The 23,173-nt window shown below is 45.0% G+C and overlaps 1 protein-coding gene across 3 annotated transcripts in view; it reads left to right on the plus strand.

Annotated features, from left to right (window-relative positions):
- CPS1 (carbamoyl-phosphate synthase 1) overlaps positions 1–23,173 on the plus strand; it is a 193,528-nt gene that overhangs the window by 113,160 nt on the left and 57,195 nt on the right. For all 3 annotated transcript variants that reach the window (XM_083626151.1, XM_083626152.1, XM_083626153.1), the window contains 2 exons: positions 18,490–18,631; positions 22,406–22,471. In XM_083626151.1, coding sequence (XP_083482277.1) covers positions 18,490–18,631; positions 22,406–22,471 — 208 coding nt within the window. The remainder of the gene's footprint in view (positions 1–18,489; positions 18,632–22,405; positions 22,472–23,173) is intronic.

Raw genomic sequence — 23,173 nt, forward strand, 5'->3', positions numbered from 1 at the left:
GCCTGTGAACATAAGAGAGTTATGCTGGTGCCATTATTCTTCCAGCCTCAAAATCATTAAACTCTCATACAGTTATCATGGAAACGATAGGAAAGTGTAGCTGTGTCTCAGGGTGTGAAATAAATTATAGTAATCGGAGAATTTTCTGTTATGGTGACAACAGCAAAAAAGAGGTAGGGTTTATAAAAAAAATATATTTTTATGCATGGGGAAACTGTAATGAAGTGTAGGGAAAAAAATGATTGTAAGGCGGCAAACAATAGTGAAGTACCTCCTGTGAATTGTCTTGCCCCAACCAAATGGAAAACACATACACACATTATTAAATTAATAGGGGAACTGTTCAGATTATGGTTACGTATGTTTTAGAATCTATGGTGCACCCTTACAGGAAGAAAAGCCCAGTAAAAACCTTTTCTTTATGAGTCCATTTGAAGTAGCTGGGAAGGGGAATGCTATGAATAGGAGGAACTCAGTGGTACAGATAGAGATGTAATCCAGCAGCTCCTAGAACACACTCATGTTAATACCACTTTAATGTCAGACTCTACGGTCGGCCGGTAGACTAATCAATAGATTCGAATCCTCTCTCTCCCCCCTCCCGGCTACTTCAAACAAACCTGTAAAGGAAATGTTTTGTAGAGGGCTTTCCTTCTTCTGAGGAAAGCATCCTTGGTTCCAAAGGTGCAAAACAGCTGATCCTGCAAATGTGTTTCAGATATATATTTGCTCTGTGTCCAGGGACTTGAGCGGGAGGTGGCAGAGGTGACACAAAATCCATCTCCAGGTAAACAACTGAGACCAGCCATTTAAACGGCGGCTTTCCTGAGAGATTTTGCACAGGCCTTGCTGTGCAGGTGAGGGGCAGAGGACTGCAAGGGCAAGGCCGTTGCTTTTAATTCACGCTTCCTTCATCTCTTCACTTTGCTGAACATTTATTGAAAATTTTTGCTGTGTTAGTCTAGAGATATGAGAGGTACAAAACAAGGATGTTTCTGTGTTCATTCTATATTTTTGCATTTAGCAAACTCATGTTATATGTTATATATTAGGGTTGCACTAATGTTCGGAGGAAAAAACCCAAGAACTGCTCTAAGCTCTGGTGGATTTTCTCTGTCACTCTCCCATGTTATTAAATTAATAGGGGAACTGTTTAGATTATGGTTACGTATGTTTTAGAATCTATGGTGCACCCTTACAGGAAGAAAATCAGTGGATTTGTAACTGGCTGACTGACCGAACCCAAAGGGTGCTCATCAATGGTTCCTCTTCATCCTGGAGGAGAGTGACTAGTGGGGTGCCACAGGGTTCTGTCTTGGGGCCGGTCTTATTCAACATCTTTATCAACGACTTGGGTGATGGACTCAAGGGCATCCTGCAGATGACACCAAACTGGGAGGGGTGGCTAACACCCCAGAGGACAGGATCACACTTCAAAACGACCTTGACAGATTAGAGAACTGGGCCAAAACAAACAAGATGAATTTTAACAGGGAGAAATGTAAAGTATTGCACTTGGGCAAAAAAAAAATGAGAGGCACAAATACAAGATGGGTGACACCTGGCTTGAGAGCAGTACATGTGAAAAGGATCTAGGAGTCTTGGTTGACCACAAACTTGACATGAGCCAACAGTGTGATGCGGCAGCTAAAAAAGCCAATGCAATTCTGGGCTGCATCAATAGGAGTATAGCATCTAGATCAAGGGATGTAATAGTGTCACTGTATTCTGCTCTGGTCAGACCTCACCTGGAGTACTGTGTCCAGTTCTGGGCACCACAGTTCAAGAAGGACACTGACAAACTGGAACGTGTCCAGAGGAGGGCAACCAAAATGGTCAAAGGCCTGGAAACGATGCCTTATGAGGAACGGCTAAGGGAGCTGGGCATGTTTAGCCTGGAGAAGAGGAGGTTAAGGGGTGATATGATAGCCATGTTCAAATATATAAAAGGATATCACATAGAGGAGGGAGAAAGGTTGTTTTCTGCTGCTCCAGAGAAGCGGACACGGAGCAATGGATCCAAACTACAAGAAAGAAGATTCCACCTAAACATTAGGAAGAACTTCCTGACAGTAAGAGCCGTTCGACAGTGGAATTCGCTGCCAAGGAGTGTGGTGGAGTCTCCTTCTTTGGAGGTCTTTAAGCAGAGGCTTGACAACCATATGTCAGGAGTGCTCTGATGGTGTTTCCTGCTTGGCAGGGGGTTGGACTCGATGGCCCTTGTGGTCTCTTCCAACTCTATGATTCTATGATTCTATGTACTACGGGAGTGCAGGGAATCCTTCATTTCAGGCAGGGCAGTCCAAACCCTGAGGTGGAGGCAGACCCCCCCTCCCTGCAGTCTTGTGTGCCCCACCAGCCTTTGGTAAGGGGGGAGTTCCAGCAGCAGTGAGGAGAGGGTCCGCCCCTGAGCAGCACCCTGGTACGTCTGTTGCCCAAATGACAGGCCGTATTCCGGCCAGCACTAGTCAGCAACAACCTCAGAAATGGGCTGGGTTAGTCTTATTATTAATTATACTGGGGTGTTTTAGAGGTAGGGAGGGGGCAGAGCTGGCAGAGGGATGGACTAGATGACCCTCAGGATTCTTTCCAACTCTACAATTCCATGGTCATGTGATGGCAGTGAGCCTGATCCAAATCTCTTTGAGGTGCCAGCCTGGGAGCTGCCACAGCAAAGAGGCATTTCCTTCTCCCCACCCTCTGATGTGGGTGCGGTGGTGGTTATGCTGCTCCAATAAACCCCTCATTGCTAGTCTCAGGTTTGGAATTTCATTTCTTCATTCCTAGCATGGCCCCTCTGGCTTTCATATGGCACAGGCCTAGCACATTGGAGAGAAGGCTAAGCTTAGAAATCTTTTCCCTGACATGCTAGATTTCCATATCCAGTGAAGGTTTTATAAAACACGCCCCCCCCACCAATTAGGGGGACCATTTAGTCATGCTGGACCATCCCTCACCAGCAGCCAGAAGTCCTGGAACAGTTTTGTTACCTTCTTTGCTGTAAAATAGTTGAACAAAGAGTGGAGCTGAAAAGCTCTGGAACTGCTTATTCATTTGACGCTTTCAAATCTAGATACAGTCATACCTCGGGTTAAAGATGCTTTGGGTTAAATCTTTTCAGGTTGTGTCCCATGGTGACCCAGTAGTACCGGAAAGGGTTACTTCCGGGTTTCGCCGCTCACGCATGCACAGACACTCAAAATGACATCACGCGCATGCGCAGAAGCGGTGAATCGCGACATGTGCAGACGCGGGTTGCGTTCTGCTCAGGTTGCGAATGGGGCTCTGGAACAGATCCCGTTCGTAACCAGAGGTACCACTGTACTATGAAGTAAGATTGGTGGCCGGGCTCGTTCCTTGACTCAGTCAAGACTTTCTAGCCAAGTCCTTTCAAGCCCTGATGCTTTCAACTGTCAAGGCCAAGCAGGTCCAAGCGATCCTGTTTGTAGCAAAAGTTCTGTTGTACACTAGCTTCTGGAAATAGAGGGAAATACTTTTTTTGAGGGGGGGGGCATTCTTTGTGCCCATATATCTTTGAAAGAGCACAAAGGTGTACTTTGAAAATAGATTTTTGCTTTCTGGAAATAGGACTTCGGTTTGCAGAGATATAAGAACTGGAAGGAAAACCTTAGATCGAGACTTTGCAAGCTGAAAACAGGGGACTGGAATGAAAGAAAGATCAAAGGATCATCAATAGACCATTGTCTTTTCTATTGAGTGTCACACACGCTTTGCAAAAGAAAAGTTTAAAAGATATAAACTCCAAATCTCCATATAGGGAACTAATGTGCATGATTCATCCAGAGAGACCAATACTCCTGTATAGATTAACTCCCCATGGGTGGAAATGGCTGAAATGCACAGGAAGTGCACTCATCAGGGGCGAAACTACACTTTCTTACGCTCAGGTCAAAGGCTCAGTTTGGCACCCCCACGCATCTTATTAATATTAATGTCCTCCCAGATTTCTCTCTCACACATAGTTGCAACAGCACACAAGGAAAGGGGAAGGGGGACTGTTGCTTTTGCCTCTCCAGGTTTTCCTGCTTCCCCTTGAAAATTAAGCATCCCTCCGGTCAGGGGTAGTCAACCTTTTTATACCAACTACCCACTAATGCATCTTTCTTGATGGTAAATTTTCCTTACCACCCACCAGTACTCGATGGAAGGAGGATTCAGCTTGTGCCGAACCCGACCGCCCACCTAGAATTCTGAAACGCCCACTAGTGGGCGGGAGGGACCAGGTTGCCAAGCCCTGCCTCCGGTGCTCAGCAGCTCGAGATCCAAGAGGCAAACGCTGAGATTAGAGCTGCCAAAGGACGCTTTTAGACTCTGGAGCTGCAAGGAGGGGCCAAGGCTGGAGGAAGCCCAGGCAGGCTGGGAGCCTCCATGGTGCCCCTCTGGAGGCTTCACCTGGGCAAAACCCCCAACTAGCCCCCCCCCCAGCTACTCATGGCCCTGACACTTATTATGCTTGTTGAAGGTTTTGCTCTGCAATTTGGTCTGTTTTACATGTTTGCAAGCTAATAGGAATTACGGTACCCTTTTTCTTTTATTTCATCTGAAGAAAAGGAAAACATGGGAAGAAAGAATTACATAAGGACCTGAGTTAGATGGTTTTACAGTGGGCCTGCTCACTCAGTGTGTGTGTGTGTGAAATCTCAACCTAGTAAAAGTCACAGGTGCACAAGCACTCCCTTATGTTCGGTTTTGTTCAGACACTATTTCCCCATGTTGCTTTTTGATTTAAATTTAGGGAGGGAAACCACAGTTTTATGTATGAGTAAGATTTTCCAAAGCATCAGTTGTCTTAAAATATAATAGCTAATCATGTTTCACTAACTCACAACATTAGGATATTTACCTAACTAAAATTAGCTCCATATTTGTCAATTATGAGTCATTGTCTAAAACCCAAATGCCATATGATAATTAATTGCAATGTGCACAACATATAGATCTAGATACTGAATCAGTCAACATGGGAGGCTGTTTGGGGGTGAGCACTTGCAACGTCTTTTGATGCTTCTCTTCTGCATACACGTGAAAGACCTGCCATGATTCCCATGTACCACTTCCATTTTTCAAAAGGCATACAGATCTATGCAGGCAGCACAGCCCTCCATAAATATGAGAAGCACAAAGCTTCTAGAACATTGGAAAATATCCCTGCGAGAGTGAGAGGGGCACATTACACATTCAGCGCTCGTCATGCCGCTTTCCCCCAGGGAAACTGGATCCTTACTGCTGAATCGGAGCAAACGTTAACTGGGTTTTCTATGGATTGACATTTGCTCCAAGTCAGTGGCAAAAAGCAAGTTTTCCTGGGGAAGGTATGATACGATACAGTACGATACTCTTTATTGTCATTGTCCCATACTGAACAACAAAATTGAAAAATCTGCATAAGACATTCAAAAACCAACAAGCCTGCTATCCCAGCTATCCCAACCTGGTTAGCGCCCTAAAAACTCTGATACCCCATTTTTAAATACAATATACTCCCATAGAGACTCCTTACAATGCGTTTAAAACCAAAATCGCATTTGGGTAGAAACTGTTTCCCAGGCGGCTGGAACAAATGGAAAACCACTCAGACTCATGCTTTCTAGGCACAGGAAAAGTGAAATGCGGACAAGCCCTAAGCCAAGGTATTTATGTACCTTTGCAGAAACTTGCAGTATCTGAAAGCAGGGCATTGAGAAAAGCAGCCTTTTAATGTATTTTTGCCCCAAACTAGTGCATATTCTGCCTCATAGGGAGAGCAGGTTCCCATAAAGAGTGAAGTAATATCATGGAATTGCTTCCCCACTGAACTAAACAGAGAATGTTGTGTTGGAAACCCCTTCTTGCATGTAGGTCCCAGCTCTCCAGTACAGGAACAGAACTGTACAACTAAGTGGGGGCATTTGGATAGCTTTGCCTCATTAACCATATTCATCCCTCTCAGGGTGTCTTTGCATGGTTTAGATGAAGGAAATGCAGCTGATGTGCTTCCTCTTTTTGTACTTCTGGATTAACATGCAAAAGAAGTCCATGTATAGTTCCCATGGTAAGACGTCCAGCTCTAGTTACAGATATGGGTCATAGATCTTACTGGGAAGTGTGGTGCATGTGAGTTCTCCCTTTACACTGGGGCTGAATTATATTACTGTTCCATAGTTTGGCTGTACTCCACTTCACCTGCCTTCCAATTTAACTTGAGCTCAGTTGATACAGCCTCCGTGTGTATATTGAATAGATTTGCCTCTCTCTCTCTCGTGTATGCATTTGTGTGTTTCGGGATCCTTGTGTCAGACCCCACTTTGAATTATGCATATGTGGTAGACTATTAGAATATACCAGTTTGCATATAAACTGTGCACATAGACTCTGTATGCACAGTCAGGGACCCGGGGGGGGGGCGGGGGACAGGTCCACTGACTGTGTAGCCAAGCTTACACAGTTTGCACGTACTTTAATGAAGGGATAGCAAACATTGTGCCCAACAGATTTTCTTGAACTCTACTTCCCATCAGCTCCAGCCTGCATGATCAGTGGGAGCTGGAGTTTACCAACATTTGGAAGGCACCACAATAATGACATCTCATCTGTTGCATGCAGGTGGGATCTCCAGCCGTAGTGCTACTCCCGTGTGCACTTTATAGATGCACATTAGCCACACGAATAGGAGAATTTTAAAAATACTTTTCAGAATTGGCCCAGGTACAGTTTCCTGTACATTTTTCAGTTCATAGATTTTCCCCTTCTAAGTTTACTTGTATGTACAAGCACACATTGATGAAAATGCCGCTCAAACAGAATCTTGTTCTGATCATGTGAATGCATCACAATTGCATCACAATCTGCACAGGCACTCAGGTGCATCAGTAACCTGTAAGATGCAAAGGACATGACTGAAGACTAGCAATCTGTTCATGTGCAGTAATCTAAACAAAATATAAAATTAAAAATGGGAAAATTTCAGAAGTGCCACTTGGCACATAAGAGCAGGTAACTTGGGACCTAAATATCTAGGGAGAACTTTGGCTGGGGAGAACTTTATAAGCGTCTAAACATAATACATTTTCGCAGAAGTGCAAAAAAAGCAAGTATTAAATGCCCTCAGAAGCATAATGTGAGATATTTATTTGCTGTTCTTTATATTACTCCCACAAATCAGCAGTTCCACCTTATTTATGTGCTGTTTGGCTCCAATGTATTATTTCAACTTCTTTAAATGTTTACGTGACCCAGACCTAAGAAGTTATAGCTATGTGTGCTGAAAGAGACGAGAGTGAGGATTGTTGTTGGTTTACATCTCCCACCATTTTAATGGGTCCTGACATATCCTGACAAGTCGTCTTTTGAATGAGGTTCCTCTAGACGAAAGCAGTTATAACCTGTCTCCTTGAGGCAAGGAGACAAACAATATTTGCCCCGATCTCATTACTGTAATTGCAGCTTATTCTAGAGCTTGTGAAACGTCAGAACCAATCGAGTGAACCAACATGAACCTCCAAAGAGCAAACTTGGCAGGAAGAAGAAAGGAGAGGGAATGCTCGCCCCCCTGCTCCCCCCCCCTTTCCTGTCAGCTATTCTAGTTTAAAAATCAAACTGGACTGATAAGCATTGAGCAACCTCAGTCCAACTGCCATTGTTCTGTGGTTTTTGTCTCTACATCCACACCCTGAGAGCATTTGTAATACTGGAACCATGTTGCTCCGCCTCCTAATATATATGCCCTGAAATTACATCATCATGCATATATTCCCACATTGACTACATTTTTGGCCCCTTCCCAAGGTTTTGTAACTCAAGGGATAAAAGGAAGTTCTATTTCAGAGGTATGTATAGGAAGTGGTACTACAGTGGTACCTTGGGTTACAGACGCTTCAGGTTACAGACTCCGCTAACCCAGAAATAGTACCTCGAGTTAAGAACTTTGCTTCAGGATGAGAACTGAAATCGTGCTCCGGCGGCGCAGCGGCAGCAGGAGGCCCCATTAGCTAAAGTGGTGCTTCAGGTTAAGAACAGTTTCAGGTTAAGAACGGACCTCTGGAACGAATTAAGCACTTAACCTAAGGTACCACTGTATATGGGTCAATAGATCACACCGCTTAGGGCTTATCCACACTTCCCTTTTGCCCTGCTCTTTCCAGGCAGAAGTCTGCACTTTAATGCTGTACGTCTGAGTGCTTTTTGATTTTTTTTGCCCTGAGTTTTCCCTGCAAAAACCTGCTCTTTAAAGTGGAATTGGAGCAAACATCAGTTTGGGTTTTCTGCAGATTAACGTTTGCTTTGATTGAGGTTTAAGAGGAAAGGTAGATGTGGATAGGCCCTGCCTGAACCCAAGGGAAGACAGTTCGCTGATGGGCTCCACTCACAAGTGAAGTTTTTGCGTTTTCCATTCACACTCCCTGCTTCACATTTATTACTCTTCCACCTAACTGGAACCCAAGGAGCTCAGGAGGAGTAGCAGGAAGAGTCAGGTAGACGGGCAGAATTGTACCGAAGGAGGCAGCCTCCATGTGCCACAGGTAGGTTCTGTTTTAGATCCTTTAGGCTAGGGATGGGGTACCTCAAGCCCTGGGCCAAATGTGGTTTTCTGGGCCTCTCCATCTGACCCCCAAGGCACACACCCTCCCAGGCCACACCCCTGACATTGCCTGCTTTACACCCTCCTTGTGTAAGTTTGCCTGGCTCAAATGTGCAGTGGCTTCTTACTTGCCTGGACAGAGGGCAGAGATGGATGTGTGGCCCCTGGAGAATTCCCAGAAGGGAATTCAGGCTGAATACAGTTCCCCACCCCTGCTTTGGGCCCTGTCTGTACCACTACCTCCAGTTGCACCAGTTCAGCTGTCATGATAAATCTGTGAATGATAGTTTGGCACGGATTCTGCAGGAGAGGGAATGGCTGTTGAACTGCAGCGTCAACCAGTGAGATACGTCCCTCTGAGAAGAGCAGGTGCCCCATATGTCCAAGCAGCGTCTCTCATATTATATGCCTTCTGTGGTGTTTGCCTGCAGTGGCCTAGAGGTGCTGCATTCCTATTTGCGTGGACTTGACTACCTGATGGTGTGCCTGCTTCTGCAGCGCCTCCTCCCTTACGTGGTAATAACTTTGCAAAGCCCTTCAGTTAGCAGACTGCTCAGTTGCAGATTAGAGAGGGTGCTTTCCAAAGACACTCTAGTTTAGTATTACTCACGAGCCAGTAGATCAGATGAAAGCCAGTCAAGTGGAAGAGAGGACCGTACTGAAGCGTTCTGGCTCCCCGGGTAATTGCGATGCTGCAGGCATTCCTTGAGTCAGTTAATAGATTTCCCCAGTTCCTCTGTGCCAGGTGAAAATTTCCTCATTAAGGGGAATTTATTCCATTTCCTTTTATCATTTATTATTGAAAAAGAAGCGTCAGTGGATGGAGTTTCAGAGATGACAGGGTAGAATTTTAAACAAAAAAAGAAAAAACCCCACAGCAACAAAAATCTACACTAGAAGCAGCTGAAAACAGAGGGAGGGAATGCACAGGGGGAATAGTTTATATTGTTTATAAACAGGAAAACACGAGAGACTTCATTTTGTTAGGAAGTGAGCGGCACTGCCTAACCATTAAATGATTATGGCAGTGCGTAAAAAGGTTGATTGTCTAGCTGGAAGACAATTTTTCTCCTGCTCGAAAACTTCAAACTGTCATTTTGTGCAGGCAAATATTGGGAGTAGAACTGTATAAAAGACGTTAATCACTGCCTCTTAGAATGTCAGGGCTTTGAATTTAGTTACGGGTTGGAATTAAGTGAATTTAACCTTATGAGGCTTTTTGAAGGGTATTTGTGTGTGTTTATAAAATTTAAGAGAAGGTACTCAGGAGGCCAGAGAATGTGGGAGGTCGGGGGGGGGGGGAGAGAGACCACAGTGAAACTGGAACAGGAAGAATCTCTCTCCCTGCCCTTCCCACTGTGAGCAGTTGGTTGAGTAAGTCGACCCGTCCTGTTGAAGAGCATTGATTGAGAGGGGCCACAGCTCAGTGCGTGGAGCACATGCTGTAGATACAAATTATTCTAGTCCCTGGCATCTCCAGTGCAAAAGAGAATGTCAAACCAGGCAGGATGGGCATGGGGACAGGGGGGCTGAGCATCTGCCTCCCTAGTTCCATGGCAGCTTTACCAGCCTGAGCATTGGTGCAGGACTGTTGGGAAGAACTTTGAGGTGTGCCTGCCGACACGTCTGGGGCACCTGGTCTATAGAAGGCCTGAAAGGCACCCAGGGTGGGTGTGGGCTGTTGCCGACAGACACAATTCTGTGTGGCGAGTGTGCGGGAGACGGAGTGCTTGCTCTGGTGTGGTGATTCTGGTAGGCATTTTTGTTGGATCAAGGTCCTCTTACGGAATAGGGATGTAGGTGGCGCTATGGTCTAAACCACTGAACCTCTTGGGCTTGCCGATTGGAAGGTCGGCAGTTCAAATCCCTGTGATGGGGTGAGCTCCCGTTGCTCTGTCCCAGCTCCTGCTAACTTGGCACTTCAAAAGCACACCAGTGCAAGTGGATAAATAGGTACCACTGTGGCGGGAAAGTAAACGGTGTTTCCGTGTTCTCTGGTTTCCGTCACGGTGTCCCATTGAACCTGAATCGGTTTAGTCCTGCTGGCCATATGACCCAGAAAGCTGTTTGTGGACCAATGTTGGCTCCCTCGTCCTGTAAGCAAGATGAGCGTTGCAACCCCAGAGTCACCTTTGACTGGATTTAACCATCCAGGGGTCCTTTATCATTACCTCTTAAGGAAGTGTTGGGCAGTGTGCTTTAAAGAATAGTGAACGTGATATTGAGGTAATGGGTGTGGATGCATGCAGTAACCATGCAGCCTATTTTTTTGCTGCTGTCTTGTTAGCATTGTTTTATATACTACAGGAAGCAGGGTATGAAAAGACCACTTGCCTGAGATCCCGGAGAGTCATTGCCTATAGGCAATTCTGAGTGAGAGATGGACAAATGATCTGACTCCGCATAGGGCAGCTTATGCCTCGTTTCCCAATGGCAAAAACAGATGCAATAATACCACCTTGACTGTTATGAAAGACCAGTGTTAGAAACTGAGATACAAAAGCTAGGAGCTAAATGGCACCTTAACACTAGGTGGTGCTGCAACAGAGTGTCTAGGCACGCTTTTTATATACAAAGCTGAAAATGAAGGAACTGCAGCTAAAATCTTATGTTCATTTTTCACATGGTCTAGTGCTCATCTGTAGACTGCAAAAAACAAAGCCATACTTTCCCTGCCCCCCTCCCTAATATTCTTCAGAGGGTCTCTTCTCCAGTCTTCAGAGAGTGGCTGGAAGTGGGGAGGCAGAAAAGGTCCTTCTTTCCTTCCAGAAGTAGCAGTTTTAATCCGATATTTCTGGCACAGTATTGTGCCCAGAGCTCAGAAACTGCTCGCATTAATGAAATTCCTTGTTGCAAAATGCGCCTAGAAAGTGTGTTCTCCCTCATGGAGAGCACAGGTTGCAGGCGGGGCTGACAAGACACCTCACTGTTACTAGGCAAATGGTTTGGCCATCCTTTAAGCAGGGGCGGGCTGTTACTGGGGAAATCTCGATGTTGCCATTTCTTGATTGACAGCCCTATTTGTTAAATACAATGCTGGCAGCGAGGAACTTCCTCTTTTCGCTGCTTACTTCGGATCACCCGCCCTCACTTCCCTAATTTTAGGCTGTTTGCTTGACCTTGCTATGCGTGTCATGGGGTCGTCTGCTCTGGGGCAGGGGCCTGGTAGGAATTTTGTACATTTGGCTGATTAGTGTGTGCCACTTGGTTTTTGCCTACTGCGTAGCAAATTGTCACAACTTGTAAGGTTTGGGTTAGGCATTGGTCTTGGAATTGGTTGCTGGAGGGGTATGGATTCGGCTGTGCCTGCCCCTCCAAAATGCTGCTGCTTCAAGGGTTTTCCGTTACAGGAACCCAGGGGCTCCCCATGCTTTTGTCCGAAACCCCCTGGCAAGGGGCTAGGGCCACGCAAGCCCCTGGGAGCATTCTGGGGAGAGGTGAGGCATGGTTCCCAGTCCCGTCTCTCTCCCCAGGTGACTTACCCTTGCTGACTTCGCGGGGGGTGCGAATGTCAGAGCTGTCCCCGTGCGGGGTCAGTTAGTGCTACCAATGCCTAAGCAACCACTCACATTGCTGTAATTTGAATAAAGTTGTGGCCAAAATTATGCCAAAAACCTTAAACAAAAATTAAGTGCCAATTGTGTTTTTCTTTGGGGGGTGTCTTGGGGACCTTGACGCGCAACAATGGGAGTTTCAAACTCTGTGAAAGACATGCCCCAAAGTACATTTGTCATAGACATGTCTGAGATGAGGGTAAGATCATAGAAGTCAGCTTTCATGGAAACTCTGTGAATGTTGAACTAAAGCATTTTAGGTGGTGCAGGTTAGGACTCAGTTCCAGCACCTCTCAGGTGGGCACCATTGCCATTATACAAGGCAGTCGTGTTCATGGTGAATTTCAACATCTATTTTTCTAGAAAAATAGCACTGGTTGTATTCAGTGCTCTGCAAGCAAAGCTCCACTCATGCGATAGTGCTTCCCTGTCTCATCTTCCTGCTGGAGTGCCACCCTCTGGAGCAGATTTTGAGGGCATGAGTAAGGTTGGGGGGGGGGCAGAAAGTTTTGTTCTGCAAATAAACCAAATAAATCATTTATTTATATGTAGTCTGTTTCCTGTTCTTTTAACTAGTTGCATCTGTAAGAGATGCAAGACTTTATCCAAAGCTATTCAAAGTCCAGATAAATGATGCCTCGAGGAGTTGGTTTGTTGGTGAAGTTTGCTATTTTTAATGTAGTCATAGTCCAATTTGGTGACCCCATCCTCTTGCCCATTGACACTCCAAAGAACTCTGAAAGGTTAGTGAGGCAGAGCTTACTTTTCTGGAAGCCATATTGATTCTTTCTCAGCAAGATTTGTCCTTAATAATTTTGCCTTTTGTAATACTTTCTACCAGTTTACCTGGGACAGACATTACGCTCTGTGGCCTACCATTCCCTGGTTTCCACCAGATGGCACATTTTAAAAATTGGCATTATATTGGCCAGTTTCCAACTCCCTGGTATAAGTTAAATATTTTTGATAGAAGATCAGCAATTTGACATGTGGGATCTTTAAGCACTCCCTGATCAATGCCAGCTGGACTCTTAATCTCTTATCACCGCTGTTTGCCTTAGTTCCTCCGCCCCCCTTCCTGAAAATGCCAGTTGAGGCACAGCTGCCTGCGCTCTGCCTTCTGCTGAAAAGACAGGCACTTTTCTGCAATTTCTTTATACTCTTATAGCACACCTTTCACTTCCTTGACATGCAGTGATCCAGCTGCTTCCCAGCTGGTTTCCTGCTTCTTTAATCATTTTAAGAATTCTGTCCTTTTTTACTTGCCCTGTGCTTCAAGGATCGAGCATAGTATACAACGGCAAGTATGATTTGTAATCATCAAATAGGAGACTTCTCTTCTTCATTATAGGTGTTTCCTTAACCCTGTAGATACAGTGTGCTTGATGAAGGTTTACGCTGGTCTGGTCTCCTCCTCTGCTGGAAGGCAGACTTCAGACAAAAAAGGTTCCCCATCTCTGCTCTAAACTATATTCAGTTTAATTTTTATTCCTACCTTCTTTCCCTTTGTCTTCTTTTTTGTAGCTACTTACTGTCTAACAAGCCAGTTTAATATGTTATTTTAATTGTACACTTCATTTTAGTGTGTGAGAGCACAAGAAAGCGTTGGGCAAATAAGCATTCACTTAGAATCATAGAATCTTACCAAGTGTCATCTAGCCCAACCCCCTGCAATGCCGGAATCTCAGCTCAAGCATCCAACCTCTGCTTAAAAACCTCCAGGAAGGAGAGTCCACCGCTTCTCATGGGAGTCTCTTCCACGGCTGAACGGCACTTACTGCCAGAAAGTTTTTTCCGCAGGTTTAGTCGGAATCTCCTTTTTTGTAGCTTGAAGTCATTGGTTCGAGTCCTACCCTCCAGAGTAGGAGGAGCGGGGGAAGCATGTTTTCATGTGACAGCCCTTAAGGTATTTGAAGATGGCTATCGTATTTCTTCTCAGTCTTCTCTTTTCCAGGATAAACCTACGCAGCTCCTTCAAGTGCTCCTCATAAAGCTTGTTCAGATAAACAATATCTGGGGCTGTTCCCAGGGCTGTTGCATTTCAAAAGGCAGGAGAAGGGATTTGAATATATCCCCACATATTATTATTATTATTTTTAAAAAACCTGCCTCCAGAAAACTAGCATCTCAGGAAAAAGGAGAACCTTGGGGTGCTAATTTTCAGGGGCTGTGCAAAACCTTTTTCTTGAAGATGCTCATTTACTCCAGGCAGGCAGTTCTTTTTTTTTTTTTTTTGTCTTTTAAACATGTACGTCATTTTTATTTATACAAGGATAGAGAAAGACCGTAGCAATTTTTATTGGAACTTGCAATCACCTAGGATTAGTACTGCTAATTAAATTGCTAGAAATTTAGTTTAGGATCAGACGATGGGATCGTGACCGGGAGCAAATTAAACCTCCCATCCCTCACCAAACATTAAAAGTAGGGGACATCTAAATGTATGCATGACGTACAGTCAAAATGATGCTTCTCTCAGGAGGACTGGACCTCTCCATTCTCTAGTGAGAGAGAGATACAAGCCCAGTTTTCCCAAATGTAGTATTTAGATAAGACGTAAAAAGAAAATAACCATCCCAGCAGTCTCTCTTAATGGCTCCTCCCATTAGGATCACTCATCTTGGTCTCACAATTCACAGCAATTTGTCTCATTGCCAGCATGAAGAGTTTTGCTGTTAGGAGTAAGGCCTGGCTAGCAGCATTCAGGAAGGGTGAGGGGAGAGCAAAAGCTTTTGGGCTGGGGTTCTTGGAAGACATCCCCCCTTTTTTATTTTTTGCTTCTAGGGCTGAAAGTCTGCCCATGTTTAAGGACGGCACCAGAATAAGAGGAGCCAGAGAGTGCAAAGGAGGTGGCAGCAGTGAGGTTTGCCAAGGCCATGCCTGGAGATCATGTGTGCATTTTCCACTAAAGCCTGACCCATGTCACGTGGCAGAAAGCAAGGGCAGGAGAAGCGCTAGGGAGCCGCTTTTCCCAGAAAGGAATGATTAAAGGAAGAGAAAAGTGGCAAAGGGGGCAGCAAGTGTAAACGTTCCTTTGTTAATATCTCTAGCTAGGTGTGTCCTACAATCTCATCATCCAGTTTTGGGAAGTGGCAGAGAGTTCGTGCTCTTCAGGAATTGGCCGCCTCATATTGGCTTGACCTAGGTTTCCGCTGCGGCAGAGCCTTGGCTTCTTTGCTGAGTGTGCCCGAATGGGACTGTGCAGTTGGGGCTGGCACACCAGGCTCAACACCAGTTCCATTGGTTCCTGTGGAGTAAGTCTGGCTGAGGCTGTTTGCATTTCCAGGAGGTGGCCGGGACCTGAGTTGGACTGGTACCAAGGCCCGCTTTGGTACCGATTTGAATTGGGGTGTGGGGGCCCATTTTGGCGTTGCACTTGGGCCCTGTAACCTTGACCAGATCTTCTATTACCCTGGAAACCCTCACGGTAGGGCTGATATGGACGGCTTGTTGCATTTGCAGCGGCTTCTGCAGGGGGTGGTGGTTTCTTATTGGTCGTTGTAAGGCTCGGAGCAGAAACAGAGGCACATACTGTGCTTGCGGCACTGGGCTCATCTGGGCTGCTCACAGACGTGGCAATAGAGCTGCACCGTGACCTGGTGGAGTAGCTGTTCTTTGGGTGCGAAACTTGTCCAAAAGATTCAATGCTCCTCTTGGTCACAAGTGAAACGAGCCACCCTTCCAAGATCTTCATCGTATTTGCGCTCACTAACAAAGTGCTTTATATCAGCTCTAAGCTCTACCAACTGCTCCTCGGACATTCGGACAGCCACATCAGTCATCTTCTTCAGCGCCTCAGGCAGGCAGTTCCTTACATTCCAGCTGCAGCCTGAAATGGTACAACCTGACATTCAACAACCACACTCTCTTCAGCTAAACTCCATTTGTAGCAACTGCATCTCCATTCTATTGCACCTAATATTCCAAGACACTCTCTAAGAAGTGCAAGTAGAGCTTGGCCCTGCTTAGCCTCCCAAGATCAAGGTTAACCAAGACCAACACTGGTTTTATCATAGTATATTCCATAGACTTCCAGTAGCCCTTTGATGCTTTTACAAAGGAGCACAGTGCTGTTGCTTCTGGATGCTCAGAGCAAGGAACTCCTAGCCTTCATTTTCCAACCTTCTGACTTGGTTCATTAAAGTCCAGCCATTCCAGATTGCAAAAGGTTGGCCTGAGCATCTCCTTTGTTTCATTTGGCACATTTCCCTATATTGCCATTTTAAAAACGTTCCCTGACATTTTCATTCCCACTCCAGTGTGCAAGGAATATGCTTCTTGGAGGTATTTGGTTGGCCTCTGTGGGATTCTGGGCTGCATGGAACTTTGGCCTGACCAAGGGAGCTTTTCTTCTCCTTGTAGCATAATAAATTCAAAGGTCCTCCTTCAGAAAACAGAGTGTTGTCAAATTCTCCTTCCAGAGCCAGTGCTTGCTTACACATAAAGATTTTGATGCATTAGGCAAGCTAACCAATAATGCTCTTAACCATGAGATCCAAAAGCAGTTTGTGTTTGTGCAGAGGGGTGGGGGCTTGTTGTGGTTTCACTAAAGCTGGGCTGCTAATAAACTGAACAGAGGCTGAAGGTTTATCAGAGTGATGGGTAGAGGCCATAGAAGAAATAGTTATGTGTGGTGTGTGGTTTGCACAGGAGAAACAGGAACTGAGGAGATGAAAAATGCATAAGGAGAGCTGGAGGAAAGCACTTAGTTCAGCAGAAGGCCAAAGATGGCAAGGCAGCAAGCTGATGAGAAGAGAGACCAAAATTTAGATTGACAAGGCAAAGTGAATAAAAATATAATAGGAACCCTTCCAAGTATTTGCACCTGTTGCTTGCATTTGGAAGTAACAGTGGAGAGTAACAGCTTCTAGTCATTGGTCCACCAACAGGTTGCAACCTGAGGCTGTGTTCAGTGTGTGAATGCCACCTATTTGTATGCACATTTTAGTGGAGAATTGGCCTTAAGCTTTAAATCTTTGTAACAAGCCCAAATAGAAGGTTAAATAACAAAAACCCTCCATTCTGAAAAGGTGGGGGGTGATTGATGGAGGTGGGGGGGAAGAGAAGTAAAGTGCAATTCAGTCAGAATTAAGCACTTCTAATACATTTCACACTTTAAGAAGCCGTTAGCACTGAACTCGTTCATATCCATCTTTCACATCCAAGCCCTTAGCTTACTGACAGTGACACACTGACTCTTGTGGGTTTATACAGCCAGCCGCACAGCTGTGCGTAGTTTGTGTTGGGAAATTTAAAATGGCAGTGGGCTAACTGGAGGTTGAAACCTTCATAGGCACCAAGACGATGGGGGCTTTGTCTGGCACAATATGCTTCTTCAGCAAAATACTTGTGTAGTTCACACACAGGCCCACTTCATACATAACCTGATGGGGCAGGCATGTAGTGTGTCACATGACCACACAGAGCTTGCACATGTCATCAGGAGCTGTATGGGAGCAGCTGCAGGTGTTTGGCAACCATGCCCAAATGGGTGGTGTCTGAAGGTGGACACAGCCATGCAGTGAAGGTTGCTGCGGAGAGAACCTCTTTACATGTGTCTGGAAGATGATGCATGTTGGGGATGAGGGGGAGAAATATGGAAAATACTAGGATAATGGATAAGTTTTGCTAGTATTGGAATAGATTCAACCATCTCAGAGGACATAGCTGGGTCAAAGTCATGCATAGTTAAAGATGTCAGGGGTGTTTTGAAGCTGCTAGATAAATATAGTGTTTGTACTCTTGTTTTATATATATATATGAATTGGATTTTTGTATGTTGTGATGTTTTATGAATGTTTTTCTTTATTATTTTACAAAGTTTGTTTATATTGTTAATAAATAATAATAAAATGTTTCAGGAGGGTAACATGAGTGGTAATTATAATCTCTGTGTACTCTCTGTGGAGAGTATAACATTGCAATCTAATGACTCTTTGTGACAATTAAGTGTTTGTGGCTAGTAGCTGGGGAGTTTTGATGGGTCTGTTGGCAAGGCTGAATGTCAGATTTGACCTCAAAAGACAAATGTTTGCGATTTTGGTGCCAGGTAAGTCCATTATTACCAGCCAATTATTTTTATTTTGTATTTCACACTTTCATGGAGTACTTTAAATTCACAATAGTTTATGGGGAGCCAGAGTTGTATTACTAAGAGGTCCTTGCCTCCTGCTACCCCAGGGGATTTATAGGTAAATGTGGGGTTTGAACTTTGGGTTCCTACACTTAACATTTAAACTGCGTACTAGCACTGGGTGCTTTCGTCCCTCTCCAATCTGCCCCCTCTTTAAATGCAGACAATACTCAAGAACATGAAATATGTGGTATTCATAACAATTCTTTTTGTGTTCATCCTAGTGAATCGATTCCAGAGGAGAGCCTGAGGAGAGCGAAGCAGATCGGCTTCTCAGATAAGCAGATTGGGAAATGTCTTGGAGTGACTGAAGCGCAAAGCAGGGACCTGAGACTCAGGAAGAACGTCACACCTTGGGTGAAACAGGTATAACTTGCGAATCGAGAGTTCAGTCTGTCTCTGGGTTTGTGTCAGTTTCACAGGTGGTCATTTATAAGTCCATTTCACCGTGTTGCTGCATAAAGGTGATTTCTTTAAAAGGTTCATGTGGAAATTTGTATTTAAACACATATTCTGTATGCTTTTCTAAATGTGTTTTAGCACTTTAAAATTTATCTTTGGATTATCATTTATTTTTAGCTGCGTCACAAACTTTTGAAAAGCATAGGATCCCCAGGATAGCTGTATTCCAATGGCATGTTAATCTGGGAGGGGCAAAAGAGCTCGGTTTGCATCAAAATTCACAGAAATCAAATTCCTCAAGCATCCCTAGTATAATTACTGACACAGCTGTTTCATAATCATGGAAGCATCCCTAGTATAATTACACACGCATCTGCTTCATCATTGTGGAAATTAATCTTTTGAGATAGGGAGGCAACATTGTTTCCATTCTACAGATGAGAAACTGAGATCCTGACTACACAAACTGCTCATGACTTGGAAAAGTAGTCCCATGTTAGCTGTGCCTGTGGAGAATCCTGATGACTTCCTTGGAGACAAGCAAGGAAAATTTGAGGCTATAGAATCAATGGTTACCTTTTCCACTAGTCGTTTATGCTTACCATAGTTCTCTCTCATGTGTTCATTTTGTCTGAGGGTTTGGAGAAGCAGTCGGCAGGCATTGGTGGAAGGTGCCCTGAGGCTCCAGCACCTCCATGACTTTGCCTATTAACACAGCTATTTTATTTCTTGCCTGTCTATGGTGGCACCTGCCAAATTCATAACAGAGCAGGGAGGTGAACTGGGTCTAGCTAGCTGTCCAGATCTTTTCTTCTCCTCACCCCACAGGCCACCTCTGACTGGTGGACCCTTTCAGCACTGGTCAGTTGATATGTGCTGAGGGGGAGCCCTTCTTGCTGAGGAACATTAGTCAGTGCCTTGGTTCCTTTGCAGCCATATCTTCACCTGTCCCACATCTGACATCAGGTGTGAGGCAGGTGGGCGTGGTTTGGGGGAATTAGGTCTCTTGGGTGGAAGTTTAAGCTTACATCAGGCATGGCCAAACTTGGCCCTCCAGATGTTTTGGGACTACAGTTCCCATCATCCGTGACCACTGGTCCTGTTAGCTAGGGATGATGGGAGTTGTAGTCCCAAAACATCTGGAGGGCCAAGTTTGGCCATGCCTGGCTTACATCCTTCCTATGAGGTAGATATGAACAAGAGGCAGTGGTTTTCCTGAGACCACAAGAGAAATTCCTTGGTCTTAATTCATAGCACCACAGCATCATAGAATTGCAGGGTTGGAAGGGACCCTGAGGGTCACCTAATGCAGTCCCCTGCAATGCGAGAATCAAAACTAAAGAATCTTTGGCAGATGACCAGCTGGGATCTAAACCACCATGTAAGTGCCTAGCAATGCCTGCCTATGAATGTTGAGGCTGCAGGTTTCTTCTGTGACTTTGTCCACTTTGGCTCTGACTGGGAGTTTTTGAAGCTGACCCTGCCGCAGCAGAAAAGTTTCACACACACCCCATTCCCCAGTGAGCTGGAGGGCAGCTTTGCACTTTGAGCACTTTGAGGAAACAGTGGGCTCTCTTTGTTTAGCGGCCAGGGATGCAGTGGTATTTCTTTGGCGTAGACAAGGCAACACTTGAGCCCCAGGGAAGTCGCTTCAGTGCTGCTAAACAGTGCAGGAGGCAGCAGTTACGAGCTACCAGTCTCTGCAGCCACAGCAGCCGCAGCAGTTTGACTTCACCAAGAGAAATGCTTTAAGTTTCTTAGATGTAACTTTCTCATTTTATTCCTCCCAAATTGTTAAGAGTTAATGCTAGTGTAACATACATAGCAGAAACTCATTGCTGTATTTCCACCCTCATCCACACTTAACATCCTTGGGAAGCCTTCCTTCTCCAACTTGCATTGGATTAAACCACCTGCCTTTGCTTCAGTTTCAAGCAGGAAAATATAGAAGGTTGGAAACAGTTGGTGTTGACCCTTTGTGCTGTGTGACCGTGAAACGTGTGGCTCCTTTTGTCTCCCTGCAATAAATTTTTATAGGATAATACTTTATTTTAAGTGTCCCATCATTGCAAGTTCATTTGGTATTCATTGTGATAGCGCTGAGCATAATACGTTCATCTGGTATTCATGGCAATGTCACAATTGCTTCCATAGGTGTTCCATAGTCACTTTCACATTTTGGTGTTCGATTAAGGGAAATTGATATGAACGTTCTGCCAGCTGTCCCCCACCCTCACCCCCGATTCTTTTAAAAAGATCATTGAATTACTTGAAGAGCCCTTTGCACCCTAAATCGCTGTTGTCCAAGTTTATATGCCCTTTCTCCTGGCTTTCTTAATGCATTCTGAACTAGTTTAGGCAGGTGTGTCAATTTTGTGCTGCTTTGCCTTGGCAGAATGCATGAGTGCCACCTGTCCTTTAGTTGAATGACCAGTGGAAAACTATCCTTCATAAAGTGATTCTGCTTGTGACAGAAAAGGGTTCACTCTTCTTAGACACTCTTAGCTTAGTTCACTCTTAGCTTCCCATGCTGCTGATGTGAGGGACTGCCTCTCTGCCTCCCTTGGTACTGTGTTTTTACAAGGACCTGCAATTATGCTTTGCCCTCTCTAGAGTAGGTAAGAAGGGGTTTGCTTGGTCAGATATTGCCTACAATGTGGGGCTAACAGCCCAAACTAATTCAAGGAGCAACAGCTGCAAGCCATGGAACTGCAGAGTAAATATGGACAGAATTAGACTGCATGTGGCCCAAAGGCTCACCGGCATTTGGAAGCTGCATAGTGGTTATTTTAGGCAGTACTTAGGTGCTTCCAAGGACTTGGCTATGCCCAGGTGGATTTTTGACTTTGGACATCAGACCTCCATGTTGTATTACAAACAGCTTTTGAAAGTCCCCTTAGTTTTTAAAGCAAATTTCTATGTGAAATGTGTGGTTACTGTTTGAGAACTACAAGCAAAAAGATTTCCTGGCTCTGCGGAACTAGTTGTGTGAGATCCTGGTCCCTGCGAATACCACTGCCCACAGTGAACTAAATAACCAACAATCCCAGTGATGATGACAAGTAGTTAGTTGCAAAATGCAATATAGCAGCTTTAAAAACTAACACATGGAAGCTACAATCAAGTGTTGCAGTATGGTTGTGCTCCTGTCCAGGGGTCCAACCTTTCAGACATGCCCTCTTCATGAGGTCCCATGCTTCTGTTTCTGCCTCCCCAACGGTCATTCAACTTTTTGTGCCAGATGAGCATGCTTGGTCTCCTTTGGGCTATTTCCCCTCCTTTGGGTTCCGCTCCTTAGGATATTTTATTCTTTAGCTATCTTTGGGGTCCCTGGAGGTTGCTTGTGTGTGGATGGTGTCATTTTGGTGACATAAGGGTTGACAGTTGGAAAATACATTCCATATCCCTAAAGGGTAAAGGGGGCCCCAACCATTAGTTCCTGTCGCGGCTGACTCTGGGGTTGCGGCGCTCATCTCGCTTTATTGGCCGAGGGAGCCGACGTACAGCTTCCGGGTCATGTGGCCAGCATGACTAAGCCACTTCTGGCGAACCAGCAAACCAGATCCCTCTATATGGGATGCTGGTGTATTGTCTATATAAGTACTTGAGCAGGGAGGAGAAAGAAAGCAGTGAGCCTGGAGACTCACTGAGTGGAAAGCAAGAAAAAGTGAAGCATGAAATCCTGGCCTGGAAAATAGTTTTGTGTTCACATTTACCATTTCTTCCCTTCCTCTGCAGATTGACACACTGGCAGGAGAATACCCTGCTGTAACTAATTACCTCTATGTCACATATAATGGTCAGGTAAGTGCTATCGTTTACTTCTGTATAGCTGCAGAGTATTATGATGCATTTTCTCCCATTACTATCTATTGACCTTGCAACTCAAATTCACTCACTCCAGGGATAGCTCAGGGAAGGGTTAGAACAGCTGGCAGAGGCATAATCCCACTGGAGTACGGGTGGAAATGTTTGCCTACTATTGTTATTGAGAAAGTAAAAGTGTAGCTGGGAGCGTTATAGTCCTTTTGAGCAGACATTGCAGGGATACAAGCAATGAAAAATCTTACCCACAGAGCCACAGTTTATTCTTTAAGTTCCAACGCCTATAAACAACAAACAGGAAGCCTTTGCTCTTTGCTCTGGACTACCAATGAGAGAGCAATCGATGCAAGTTTTGCTTGTGAGACGGGAGCTTCCTCCCCCCCCCCCACTTCTTCTTGCAAAGTTGAACCTCTCCCTACCAAATTCAATTTGCGTGGTGCAATGCGTTTTGAGCACAGTGGGTAGCTCTGTCCCATCCCATTTCACACCTCTTACTGACAATGAATTGCATAATGAAAATGCTAACTCCCTGGCAATTTGTAAAAATGAATGCGAAGTAGGTGATTACTTGGAGCAGCTTTATGGGCATTGGGGCAATGCGTTAGAAATAGCTTTTGGGATGTGAGTTACAAGAAAGAAAGAGAGGCTTGGTTAGGACGGAGGGTGAGGCTGACCTCTTGA

This window comes from Podarcis filfolensis (assembly GCF_964270895.1).
Source record: "Podarcis filfolensis genome assembly, chromosome: 1".
Lineage (NCBI taxonomy): Eukaryota > Metazoa > Chordata > Lepidosauria > Squamata > Lacertidae > Podarcis > Podarcis filfolensis.